The sequence below is a fragment of the Apteryx mantelli genome, chromosome 3 (assembly GCF_036417845.1).
Source record: "Apteryx mantelli isolate bAptMan1 chromosome 3, bAptMan1.hap1, whole genome shotgun sequence".
Lineage (NCBI taxonomy): Eukaryota > Metazoa > Chordata > Aves > Apterygiformes > Apterygidae > Apteryx > Apteryx mantelli.
The window spans coordinates 1,548,489-1,561,650 of NC_089980.1; the positions used below are offsets into that span (position 1 = coordinate 1,548,489).

Consider the following 13,162-nt stretch of genomic DNA (forward strand, 5'->3'; position numbering starts at 1 on the left):
AGTGAATTCAAAAGCCCAGTGGAGCCCGTCCTGAAAGCTCCCCGATCCAGCTGGACAGGAGGAGGGGACACGAACCCTGGTGTGTGGGCTCCGAGAGGCAAGCCCGCAGCTCGTCCCGCTGCTCGCCCCCGGGGGCAAGAGGCAGGAGGCAGGTGAGGCAGGTGGAAGCGAGCCTGGGGCTGGAAGGCAGGTGATGGCCTCTCCACGTGTCGTTAGAGGCAAGGAGGTGTCTCGTAGGCCCTGCAGCATCAGGGGGTCACCCAGTTGGGGCTCAGCCTCCGCTGGGTGCAGGATGAACCTAGCATCTGCAAACATGAGTAGGGCCACTCCATGCCTGGCTCTGCTCCAACCCTCAGTGAGGGACCAGGCCTTCCTGAAGAGCCTGTTATCTAAGCGGACAAGACAGAGGAGCCGTGATTTCCCATCTGGACGGCAACCGAGTGTCTGGTCCGAAGTCGCATATGGAATCTGCCGCAGAGCTGCAATGTGCTTGCAGTAACAAGGGGCCCTTGGGTGGGTGGATGAGTGGGTGCACGAGCGGGTGAGGAAATCTAGACCAAGCACAGAGCCATGCTTCCAGCAAAGTGGCCCCAGAGGTCCCGCTGGGCATCTGCCACGCAGAGGCAACCGAAGGGTGTAATTTGAGGCTCAGGGATGCTGGAAGAAGCTGGTGGTGTTTAATCAGACTCCAAGGGCCCCACAGCGCCAGGGAAGGAATTCAGCAGTGTGCGCCCATGGCAGTCACTTTTTATTAAGGTTTGTTATTATAAAAATATATCATAAAATGTTGTGGCATATTTGTCCGTTTATGCTCTGGGACAGAGGCACTGAAAGACTTGCAAGGATAATGCTTCATAGCACAGTTTGTCTGGCTGCGGCTTTGGAAAACCAAATACCGCTCCCTGGAGGAAGTGTGCTGCCTTGGGCTAGGATAAAGCCTGGGACACTTTGAACAATGATTTTGGGACAGAGATGTTCGCTGCTCTGGATCCAATGGTCTTCATGGACAGTGGGAAGGAGAAAGAAAAAATGAAAGCAAAAAAGAACAAAAAAAGACAAAAGGAAAGAAAGAAGGAAGGAAGGAAGACTGATTCTTTTCTGTCACCGCTTTCCAATCTGATGGGGGTGAATGTGTCCCTCAAGGCAGTGCGGATGAATGTCCGGATCACATTCACTTGTGCATGAATTTGCCATCAAAAAATGTCACCTCTTATTGCCCGGGCTTGCTTCAAACCAGCCGCTTCCGCTCTCTCCGCAGGCACCCGTTGGATGCAGTAGCACTTCAGGCTTCGGTTATCGTTTCGAAGCTGCAGGTGCTTATTCCAAGACTCACTGTCTCTTGACTGACGCTCTGCAGGCTCTAGGAAGAGGAGGCTGGGATAGAAAGTCCGTGGATAGTGTTTAGAGACTCCGAAGATTTCCCTGCAGGACTGGCAGGTTTTCTGTCCACAACTGCAAGAAGAGCAGAGCGAAAAACAGACAAGGCAGTGGATTGACAGGCTCCAAACGCATCGCCCGAGACCAGACGGCAGCTGGACGCGTCCCACATGCGCGCACACCTGCGGACCTGCTGCTCGGTGTCACACCGGTCCCAGCGCATCCCCTGAGAGCAGCTCACCCCCAAGCAGCCAAGACTCCCCATCTGGCTGGCCAAGAGGGAAGCCAGCCTTTCCGACACTGACGGGATCAGTATAGAAGACCTCTCGGAGGGAACAGAGAAAGGAAAGAGGAGATGTGGCCACCAAGCCATAGGGATGACAGACACCGCTCTGCCGCTGCCGGGGATCTGAATCTACTTGGGGAGACAACAGGGGTCCATCCCAGCAGACATCTACCAGGCACCTTGTCAAAACCTGTGGCCCCAGGTCCCCTGGGAGGGGACTGTGTCACCGGTGCCTCTGGTGCTCCTGGATCGGAGAGGGTGTTTCGGGAAAGGCACCAAGTCCTTCCTCAGCCAGGGCTTGCTTTCCCCTCCCTCATCCTGAAAACGTTTCCCTGATTCGGCTAGGAGGCCGGATCAACCTCTGCTCAGCCCTCCCCTTTCGCTGGAGGAAGTCCTGGACAAGTGTGTGGCCGAAAGGGGCCGTTTGTCCCCAACATCTCTCCTGGCCGGGTTTATATGCGCGGTCCCTTCTGCCCTAGAAAAGCCTCTGTCTGCACTACCAGAGCAGGGACAGAGATGAGCCCTCACAGTGCCTTTTCCTACAGCTCCTGCCTTTTTTTCTTTTTTTTTTTTTTTTGGGGGGGGAGCATTTTTGGACACGGGCTATTTTTTTTTCTGTGCGCTTTTCGTCTTGCATTAGCAAAAAGCCATACGGCAGGTAGCCTGCTGCCGACAGGGGAAGGGCTCTCCTGCTCCAGCCGTCAGGTCTGAGCCCTGTCTCGGGTGGAGACACATTTCTCCTGCCCTGCGTGGAGACCATTCCCCCCCCCCCCCCCGCCGTCGTCGGCGAGGCCTCTCCTGCTGCAAGGCAAGGGGTGTGCAAGGATGCAAAATGCCCCCGGGGCTGTTGCGGGCATGTGCGTGGATCAGATGCGAAGGGAATTTTTTTTTTTTTTTTTTTTCCCCTGGGAAAATAACGGCTTTCCGATCGGAAAAGGCCTGAATCGGCGGGTGAAATTGGCCGGCTGATTCTGCCTGCCTTACTTTCGCCTGTGTGTCTTTCTCTGCTTCTCTCTTTCCTTCTTTCTCCTTCGTCCTTTTTCTCTCTCTTTCTGCTTCCCTCTCTCTCTCCCGGTTCCTCACAAGGTCCCGCACAGCCCCGGCCAGCCCAAGCGCGACTGCTCCCGGCGGGAACAGGCCAGGGAGGGAAAAGCAGACCGATTAACCCAGGGGAAGCTCCTGGGCAGTAACCGGCATGGGATAAACCCGCATCGCTTTTCCGTCCGCCGAGGCTGCCGCGTTTCCCCAGGGCGGAGCAGCGGGACCCGCCGGCGGGTCCCTCTCCCCGGCGAGGGGGCGAGTCCCACTCGATGGGGAGCAGGGCCCAGGGGAGGGGGGGATGGGAAGGGTGAAGCTCCCATCTTGATATTAAAAATCGTCCTCAGAAGTTATTAATTACATTCTCCTCCAGGTTGTAGCAATTAAGCTGCGCCGCGGGAGCGATGCGTAGCTGCACGTCGCTGCAGCCCGCTCCGAAGGGGAGCTTGGCTCTGCGCTTCTGCTCTCCTCCCCAAAAGAGGCTCCAGATTTTTTTTTTTCCTCCATCAATCCCACCTTACCTGTCTTTTTTTATTTTTTTTTTCCAGGATGCTCATATATTTGGCTTGTCGCAGATGAATCGCTGAAGCAGCAAATCGATTCGAATAAAATTAAAAATAAAAAGCGCTTAAAGAAAAATCGTTTAAATAAACTATGTGGGCCTTTTGGTTGTGACAACTTTAAGAGCGGCAAGTCAGAAAGTCTCAGGCTCCTAAGTCGCTTAAAAATTTGGAGACAATACCCCGAAAAATATACTAAATTCAAAGAAATTCCTGCATCTCAAATATGCATAGGTCATCTTTGTTCGTTTGCTTCCTTTCCTTTCTCACTCGCTTTCTCTCTTTCTTTCTGTTTCTCTATTTTTTTTTCAAAGAGCGGGTTTATGATTATCCGTTTTCATCCATTGATATTCACAATAACTCATTCCCCGAGACAGCTGGTGTTATAACTCGCAGCAGGTTGTCGTAGTTAGATAGAAATGGTAAAGAGTTTGTATAAAATAACAACAATAAAGAAATGGACTGATAAGTGGGAAATGAATTGCAAATGTGAAAAAGATTGGAAAGTTTAAAACCACGAAAAGGGGGAAAGACATCGACCGGGATTTTTTATCCAGAACCTTTGAGATAGGATTTTCTAAATGAAACGACCTATCGAGGAAATAAAGCTTCCATAAACGAACCGAAGTAATTAGTAGGAGAAGAAAATAAACGTTCTAATTAACAGGATCTAGAATATATGTTCAGATCAAAACCATGTGATTCTCATACGGAGTTTATCTTTAAATACTCCCTATTGGGGGGGGGCAGGGAACCTAGTACGAAAGATTTATAATGTTAATAATTTTTAATTGAGAATCGTGCCTTTCTTAGCGCTGAATGATTTCTGGATTATCAAGCAATTCTGCAAGGCTCCCTGGTAAAACGGACGTAGCAAACATGCCTATTTAACGCTGCTAACAGTAAGAGGGCTTCGGGAAAAAAAAAAGTCTGTGATGTTTAAGCTCCCTCCTCGTTGTTTTCTGGTATTTGCTGTGCGGCAGGGACTGTCGGGCGACCCGTCCCTTGTCTGCCGCCCCGCACAAGCACTGAGGACCTCGCGAATTCTTCCGAGAAAGAGATCTTTGTTTTCGGGAATTAAAAGTAGAATGTTTGCCCTCGATCCCTCTGCTTCCTCTGAGATTTCCAGCGCGCACACGATTGAAAATTAAGAGGGGGGGAAAAATATATATATTTCCAGTTTAAAGCCCCGCTGTTTTGACGGGTAGCGGCTAGGAACAGGCTGGCTCGCAGGGCTGAGCTTGGACCCACGGACCCCGCGTGGGTCCCGCGGCTGCCGCCCCGGCTCCCCGCGCCGCTCACCTTCCCTGCCGGGGTGCTTGAAAGCCATCGCGGCGGCCAGGTCGCCTCCGTGCACCGCCACGCCGGGCCCGTGGTGGGCCAGCGGGTTGCCTTGGGCCGGCCAGTGGTGGCCCGTGGGCAGGTAGCCGCCGCCGGGCCCGCCGTAGACGCCGTGTTGGTTGGAGGCCGGGTAGGCGCAAGCCGGGAGGAAGCCGCCCACGGCGGAGAGCCCCGCGCCGGGCTGCGGGGAGAAGGGGGCAGAGTTGGGCCGGGGGGGGCTGCAAGCCCGGGGAGGGAAGGGGGGGTCTTTCCCCTCTGCCCCCCTCCGGAGCCCGGGGGGCGGACGGGGAGCGCCGGGATGCGGGAGGCGCGGGGAAACATCCCCACGCGCGGGGCCCCGTGGGCAGCAGGGGGGGGGGGGGATGGGAGCAGTGTGAAAATCGGGCCTCCCCCCCCCCCCCCCGCCGGGTCCCGTTACCTGCGGGTATTTAATATCTGCCTCCACGGCAGCTTTGTCGATGCCGTTGACTCCCTGGGCGGGCGGGAAGGCCGTGCGGTTCACGCCGGGCCAGTCCTCCATTTTTGGGGGGTAGGCAGAGCCCTCGCTGCCGGCCAGAGCCCCTGGGGGAGAAGACACCGGCGGCTCCGTTAGCTCGCTGCCCTCTCCCCGGTCCCTCCTAGCCGGTTTTGTGCCCCCCCCACGCCGGGGCGCAGCCTGCTTCTGCCGCCCTGGCAGCCAGGATCGACCGCTAAAGGCGCAGCCCCGACGGCCTAAAATATGCCCAGGCCGGGTCACCTTTCGGTTGCAATGCCCCCCCACCCCCCCCCAAAAAAAAAGACCCGGGTCTTGGCGTTACCCCGCCACTTCCACGCTCTCCTATAATTTAAGAGGCCCAATTTCTCTTCTGGCGAAGGAGATTTATAAAAGTGACATTGGAATTTTAAAGATAAATGATTGCGCGGAGGGAAACGCATGCGGTTGATTTACTCGGGCTCTTGGAAGGATAAAAGGAGTCTCTCTCTCTCTCTCTCTCCCCCCCCTCCCCTTTCCGCCCCCCACGGCCCCGCCACGTCCCCCCCGGAGCCTGCGCGGGGCAGCGCGGCCGGGCGCGGGGTTGCGGCGGCGGCAGCGCTGCCCCTCGCTTCCCCGGCGCTGCTCGGCAGTCAGCGCCGGGGGGGCACCCGCTTTTCAATTCCTCCTCCCCAAGTTACTTTTTACGGAAAACAGCGATTTCGCGGCGGGGAGGGCCCAGAAAGCGCCGTGCCCTGCGCGCTCAGCGGCGGCGACATGAATTTTTGGAGGTCGCTTTCTTTCCTTTTCATCCTCTTTTTTTTTTCTCTAGTCTTTATCCCCTCTGTTTTTTTCCTCTCCTATTTTTCTTTTTTTCCTCCCCTCCTATTTTTCTTTTTTTTCTCCCCCCCCCCATTTTTTTTTTCTCTTTGCAAAGAGAAATTCAGGGCTCCGAATTTGCGGTCGGCAATCTATCATCCCTACGAAAATATTTTCCACATTTTTCATAAAAAGTTCAAGATGTCTGAGCCTCGCCGCATCTGGCCCCGCCGCTCCGTCCTGCCGGCGCGGGATGCTGCGATCAAAAATAATAATAAAAAAATATATATGGGGGGGGGGAGCGGGGGGAGAGGCTGCTAGCTGGGAAGGAGACGGGGGCGATCCCTGTGTTTATTCCTGCTGGCCAAGCCGCCGGGGATGGGGATGGGGACGGTCCCGGGGAGGGAGAGGGCCCGGGTTTCCGCAGGGAGCCGAGCGCGCGCGGCTCCGCGCGGGGGCCGCCGCGGTACCCACCCGTCTGCTCCACGAAGGTCCGGATGCCCAGGATGTTGGTGACGGAGTGAGCCGAGGGCCAGGAGCGGGGGATGCTGACGTGGGCCGCCGTGACGGGCGCTCCCGGGTGGCCGCCCACCTTGGCGGCCGGCGAGGCCATGGGGCTGGGGTAGGGGTACTGGTAGATGTGGTTGTAGGGCAGCGCGGGCTGCGGCGGCGGCTGCTTGCTGCCGTCGTAGGGGCCGGGCTGCGAGAGGCTGCCGATCTTGTTGCGCAGGATGCGGCTGATGGAGCTGACCGAGGGCACGTTGTACTTGTCGCAGACGCCGTCCGCCAGCAGCCGGTCGCGGATCTCCCAGGCGAAGATGCCGGGGTCGCCCTGCTTGTAGTCCCTGATGTGCTTCACCACGTTGGGGGTGGTGACCCGCGGCTTGCTGCCGCCGATGGCGCCGGGCAGGATGGAGCCGGTCTCGTTGTAGCGGGCCAGGATCTTGCTCACGCAGCCGTGGGAGACGCGCAGCTGGCGGCTGATGTCGCAGGGGCGGATGCCGAGCTGCGCCAGCTCCACGATGCGCAGCCGGACGGCGTTGGGCAGCGGCCGCCCGTTGACGAAAACGCCGCCCAGCTGGTTCACCTCGCCGTAGCTCTGCTCTGCGGGGGGACGGGACGGGACGGGACGGGACGGGACGGGCGGCGGGGAGCAGCGTTACCGCCGCGGCCGCCGCCACCGGCACCGGCACCGGCGCTCAGCGGGCTGGAGCCGGCCGCGGGCTTCCTAAGCGCTTGTGCCGGGGGTAGTAGGTGTCTGCACCGGGCTTCCCGAGAGGAGTTAGACCGACGGGCGGACGCGCTCCCGAAAGCCTTGGCCGCTCCGCTCGCAGCCAGCCCCAAGGCAGACGTGAGGCAGAGGCAGCGTTGCAACGAAAGGAAGAGAAGGAAAGGGAGAAAGAGAAAGAAAGAAAGAAAGAAAGAAAGAAAGAAAGAAAGAAAGAAAGAAAGAAAGAAAGAGAAAGAAAGAAAGAGAAAGAAAGAAAGAGAAAGAAAGAAAGAGAAAGAAAGGGAAAGAAAGAAAGGGAAAGAAAGAAAGGGAAAGAAAGAAAGGGAAAGAAAGGGAAAGAAAGAAAGGGAAAGAAAGAAAGGGAAAGAAAGAAAGGGAAAGAAAGAAAGGGAAAGGGAGAGAGAAAGAAATCAAGAAAGAGAAACCGAGAAAGAGAAAAGAGCGAGAAAGAGAGAAGACAGACAGACCGTTAGACAGGCAGGCAGACGGAAAGAAAGAGGAAACGAGAGGGAAAGAAAGGGCGAGCAGCGCGCACACCGCTCCCACGGCCCCGCCGCCGCGCAGGACCCCTGCCCGCCTCCACGACGCATCGGCGGCCGCGGCCGAGCCCACGGGGCCCCGGCGCGGCCCGCTGCCCTTCGCGACGTGCCCGCGGAGCGAAACCGCCGTGGGCCCCGTGCCGGTGCCGCCCGGCCCGGTTCGTCATCCCGGTTCGGCAGCCCCTTCTTCCCGCGGCCGCCCCCGCTCCTTACCCATCGCCCGGCACCGGGGATGCGCCGCGCCGCCGCCGCCGCCGCGGGCCGCGGAGCGAGCAGCTCCTGCCTGCCGGGCTGCGGCCGGGCCGGCATAGAGGGCACGGGGGCCGCGGGGGGGGGCAGCGGCCCCCCGGTGCTTCCCTGCCGCCGGGACGCTCTGCGCTGGGCGCCGGCGGGGAGCCCGGCGGCTGCGGGCCTCGCTGGCGGCGCCGGGCCGGTTCCCCCGCTCGCGGGGAGCCCCCGCCGCTAGTTGGGATCAATTTGACGTGGGAAACACGTCAATCTCGGCCGTCACGTTAGAGGCGCCGAAACGGGCCGCCCATTGGCTCCCGGGCTGCTCCTAAATGGCCGCGGCCGCCGCTCCCCGCCGCGGCGACGGGGGGGGGGGGGGGGGGCAGGGTGACCCCCTCCCACGGCCCCCTCCGCCCGCCCCGTCGGGGCCGCGCCGCCGCCACCCCCCACCCCGCTGCAGGGGTGCTGGGCGCTGCGGGAATTGGGGGGGAGGGGGGTCTGCCCCACTCCTCGCCCCCAGGATACCCCCCCCTCCCCTCCCCGCTCCCATTTCCACGCGGGACGCGGATCCCCGAGGGCGGGGGCGCAGCGCGGGCACCTGCCCCCCACCGCCGGCCGCCCCAGCCCCAGACCGAGCCCCAGACCGAGCGGGACCCGGGCCCGGCGCACACCGACCGCGGGGACATCGTCCTCGGCAGCCCCGAATTTGGCAGCCGGCTCGGACCGGGAAGGAAAGCGCCCGCTTTCCCATGAAAACCTCCCGGTTTTCTCCCCGGCTCCCGGCGCAGGGGCTTCTGCGTGCTAGCGCCGGACCTCTCCCCTGGAAGCCCTCTGCTACCGACCGGCATCGAAACCCGCGTTTTTCTTACCAAATAGTAACTCATAAAAACAGACTCTTACGGCTTGGATGGGGCGAACACCCAGTGCTTAGAATTGGGGGGTTGGGGGTTTTTTTGTTTTTTTTTTTGCTTGGGGTTTTTTTGGGGGGGGGGTGGTTTGAACCGAGAAAGACAGGTCGAAAGATCGTGGGCGTTCCTCTGCAAACGACTGGAAGGATGCGGGTCGTGGGGGGGGGGGGGGGGGGGAGAAAAGCCTCGCAGCCGGCTGCAGGCACTGCCTTTGGAACCGCATCGAAAAGCCCCTTCCTCCTCGGGTTTTAAACACGAGGTGCTGGGTGGCGGGAGGAGGAGAGCCGCGCTTGGGTTTTGCAGGCTGGGGCCGACCCGATTTCCAGCCGCCGGGACGGCAAGTCTCCCCTTTGCCACGCGTGACCCCCGTGGGGCTGCCCAGCCCGCGGACGGCGCGGGTCGGGGAAGGGCAATATAAGCCGCCTTCCCCTAAAACTTTCCTTTTGCCCCGCCGGCCCGAAAGGCATCGTTCACTAAAAAGCGACGTGTATTAATACGTCAATTTTAGCACCAAAGGGGGTCTTAAATTACAGGGGCGCGATCCCGGCTCTGAGGCCGGCGGGGTCGAAAACGGGAGCCCTGCCAAGGACGGGCCTGGCGGCCCCCCCCCGGCCTCCCCCTGCTCCTCCAGAGAGGGGGAAATTAACCCCCCGCCCGCACCCCCGTATCGCGGGGGACGTTGCCGTCTAAGCGTTTGAAAGCAGCAGCGGGGAAAACAAAGCAGATCGGTTAAAAAGCCACCAAGAGTTGCAAAGGGATGCGTATTCCCTGTCCCCCTTCCCCCCGACCTCGCCTCCCCCCCGCCGGGCCGCGATGAGTTTGGCCGGTGCTCAGCCGCCGCCTGGGCGGGAGGCACGGCGGGTCCTCGCAAGCGCAAGGGAAGGAGGCAATCGAAAGGCGGCCGAGAAGACCAGGTTTCCCCCTGCCTCCGCCGCAGCTGCCACCGGACAATTTTCCCCGTGCCCTTGGAGGTCTCTCTCCTTTTTTTTTTTCCGGGGGAAAAGCAGCGCTTTGGGGGCAGTCGTGTTTCTCGGCGGGGAGCCGCCGGCTCGGCAGCGCCCGAGCCCACCCGAAGCACCTCGGCTGAGTCAATCTTTTGTCTCCCTCTGTTGGGAAGCCCGGAGAAACCGGCCCGCCGGGGGCGGCTCTCGCCCGGGGATGCCCGAGGAGCGGCCGCCGAGGTAAGCGGGCAGCGGCGGCCGCGGGGCCGGCGGGGCGCGCACGGCGGCGGGGCGCGCACGGCGCCGCTCCCCCGAGCCCCTGCAGAGGGGGGGGGCGGGGGGCAGTTTTTCTCTTCCCTCCTATTTTGTTTTATTCCATGCTCCCTCCCCGGGTCGGGTCCGGGCAGAGCTGCATGCGGTGAGGGCAGAGGCCAGCCTGGCCGTGCGGCGCGTTGCTGCGGGGCTCCGGCTCGCTGGGATGAGAAGGGATCATCCCCAGAGAGATTTCGGGCACGAGGGGAAACGAGGGGCTTCCTGCGGCGGTTCGTGAGTTACTCAGCAGGTCAATAGAAATTTCCCCCGCTGTCCGAAGCCGGTGTGCGACGCGCGGAGACGCACCCAGCGCGGGGGGGAAGGCAGCTAGGGGAGCTGCAGGGCTCCGCGCCAGCCCCGCTGCGTCCCCGCTGCCGCAGAAGGAGGCTGTCGCCCTCGCAGCCCGGCTCCCGGGATGGGGCTGGGCCTCCCCGCCGCGAACGGTTTAGCTGGAAAAACCCTCCGCTGCCGGGGGGCCCGAGCCCATCGCCGTCTCCTCCAGCCTTCGCGCTCAGCACAGCTCTCTGCCTGCGGCTGGGGAGTGGAAAACGCAGCGACTGGTACCCAAAATGGGTCCACGCAGCACCCGAATTGCCCATCACCTCCGCGCGTGTTCACAGGCATCGAGACACCCCCGTAACGTGTGCGTGTGCTCATACCGACCGGAGCGGTACACGCGCTTCTCCACGCAGCTGCACGTTTCTATCCACACACGCTACGCACGTGTCTGTCCATACACACAAGTGCCTATCCATACACACTACACAAGTGTGTATGCGCTTTATATACACTCCTTTTTCTCTCCGAGAAGCTCCCTTATATACACGGGCAGCAGAAGGCACACACGCAGAGGCCAGCAGTGAGGGCAGGGTAATATATCATCACGCATGCACCTAAGTATATATCGCCGTGTGTATAAATGCCCACATATTTGCACAGAGACAAACATTGCATTCCCTCTTGGTCCATCCATCAACCGGAGCGCTCCGGGCCTTGCCGCCCGGCGCACACACACACACACACACACACACGCAGAGCAAAGCCGTGTCTCCAGCCAGCTCTCCGTGGAGAAGGGATGCTGCGGAGGGTCTCTTTCCCTAGGGATTTGAAGGAAAACAAAAATGCACGCAGAAGCGAGCCCATCTGGCCGGCTGCTCCGCAGGGCACCTGCCGCGGAGCAGCATCTCCCAGGACGTGCTGGTGCCCGGGACCGTCTGGTGGCTTTTGCTACCGCCGCCGTGCCGGGACCGTCCCGGGCCACCGGCGCAGGTTGTCCCCTCCCGGGCCGGGGGCTGCTGGCGGCCCGGGGGCGCCGGGGGCCCGGGGGCACCGAGCCGCCTTTCTGGCCCGGGTCTTCGCAGGCCGGTAGCCAGGAAGAAGAAGAGAAGTTCGGCCTCATTAGAAGGGACGTGAGACGTGACCGCGGTTCTGTGCCTGCTTTCGTATGGAGGGGGGAAAGCGTCTTCCCCAGCCAGGCCAGACTCAGATGTGTGTACATGGAAATAGTGAGACAGAAGAACAAGAAAAGAAGAAGAAGAGGAGGAGGAGGAGAAAGAGAAAAGGAGAAAAAGAAAAAGAAGAGGAAAGAAGAAAGAAGAAAGAAAGAAGAGAAAGAAAAAGAGAAAGTTGAAAGAAAAAGATGGGAAAGAAAGAAAGAAGAGAGAAGAGAAGAGAAGAGAAGAGAAGAGAAGAGAAGAGAAGAGAAGAGAAGAGAAGAGAAGAGAAGAGAAGAGAAGAGAAGAGAAGAGAAGAGAAGAGAAGAGAAGAGAAGAGAAGAGGAGGAAAAACCCCGGCGCTGAGCGGAGCCGGGTGGCGGCGGTGCCGCAGGGGGATTTCACCTCTCCCCCTCGCAGTCCGTCGAGGTCACCTGACAGCAAATGTTAAGAGACGGAGAGAAAACAAAAAATCTTGCAGACACCGGTTACAAATATACCCAGCGCTGCTCCCGGGGTGCTGACAGCGATGCACCCGCATCCATCCACAGGGATCGCGCTCAATCCCGCGAAGAAGCGCGGAGAAAATCGCTTTCCCGTTAACATTAACCCTGTTCAGCAGCTACCCCTTAAAAATCCCGTCAATAATCTGTTAATAAGATTATTATTAATTATTATTACTAGTAAAATGCCTATCGTGGCGCTAAGCACTGTAAGAATATACGGATGCATGAGAAACGCGGCTAAGCCGAGGGTCTTGCTGGTACCCCCGAATCTGCCGCCCCCCCCAAGAGCATCCCCTCGCCAGGGCTCTTCCCTGCCCTCCAGGGGGGGTCTAGGCTGTCGTGTCCCCCCCACTTTGCTCTGAGATGGTTTTAATTTGCTCTGGCTCTATTTTTCCTTCCACCCCCCCCCGCCTCTTTCTCCGCTCCTCTCTTGGTCCTCCCGGTTTCTTGACGCTCCCCCCCAGGCTCCGGTTTTGATTTCGCGTTGGTGAGCTCGAGGCCCAGCAGGGAAGGTGTCCTGACGTCCCAGGCTGCAAAGATTTGGGGAGGGTTCTTCTGTTTTTTGGGGGGGTTTTTTTGGGGGGGGGATCTATGGGTTTTGTTTTGTCCGAGGGGATTTCTTCTCTTCCTTCTCTTTGCTTATTTGTTTGCCTGTGTCCCCGCCGAAGCCTGGGGTGTCCCAAAGGCAGCTTGGACGGAAGAAGGGCGGCTCGTCTCTCCCCTCGGCTGCCTGAGTCCCCAGACCTTGGGTTTGGGATGTGGCACAAGCGAGAAAGTTAAAAAAGAAAAAAAGAAAAAAGGAAACTCAAAAGGCGCACAAGTAACCAGGACAGGTTGCAACGCACATTCCCGGGGAGGGTGAGCATTTCCTGCTAATTATTCCCATTATCAGCTACTAGCCGTTTGCCTCTGATGATGGCCGTGAAAATTGAAGGCAGGGGAGGTAACCCTCGGGGCTCTGCTGGGGAGCAAGAGGTCAGTGAACTTTCTGCACCCCCCCGAATCGATGCTATCAGTTTTCTTCGCCTCTCTCGCAAACCAGGACCTTTCTTCCTCCCTGTTTAGCGAGGCAGAGGAGGCGCTGACAGCGCTCAGGTCCGAGCCCGGAGCATCCTTCGGGACGGAGGTGCCGAAACCGCCCCCCGCGCCCCGCGGAGCGAGCGGAGGGACTTGCTCGTAGTGTCCGGGCTGT

The 13,162-nt window shown here is 59.4% G+C and overlaps 1 protein-coding gene across 1 annotated transcript; it reads right to left on the bottom strand.

The window, feature by feature from the left end:
• Positions 1–1,360: 1,360 nt before the first annotated feature.
• PAX1 (paired box 1) lies at positions 1,361–6,995 on the bottom strand (the record flags this gene model as incomplete). Its single annotated transcript, XM_067294641.1, has 4 exons — positions 1,361–1,452; positions 4,564–4,783; positions 5,021–5,163; positions 6,347–6,995. Coding segments are annotated over 4 exons (1,104 nt in total), but the record flags the coding sequence as incomplete, so codon positions are not given.
• Positions 6,996–13,162: the final 6,167 nt, after the last annotated feature.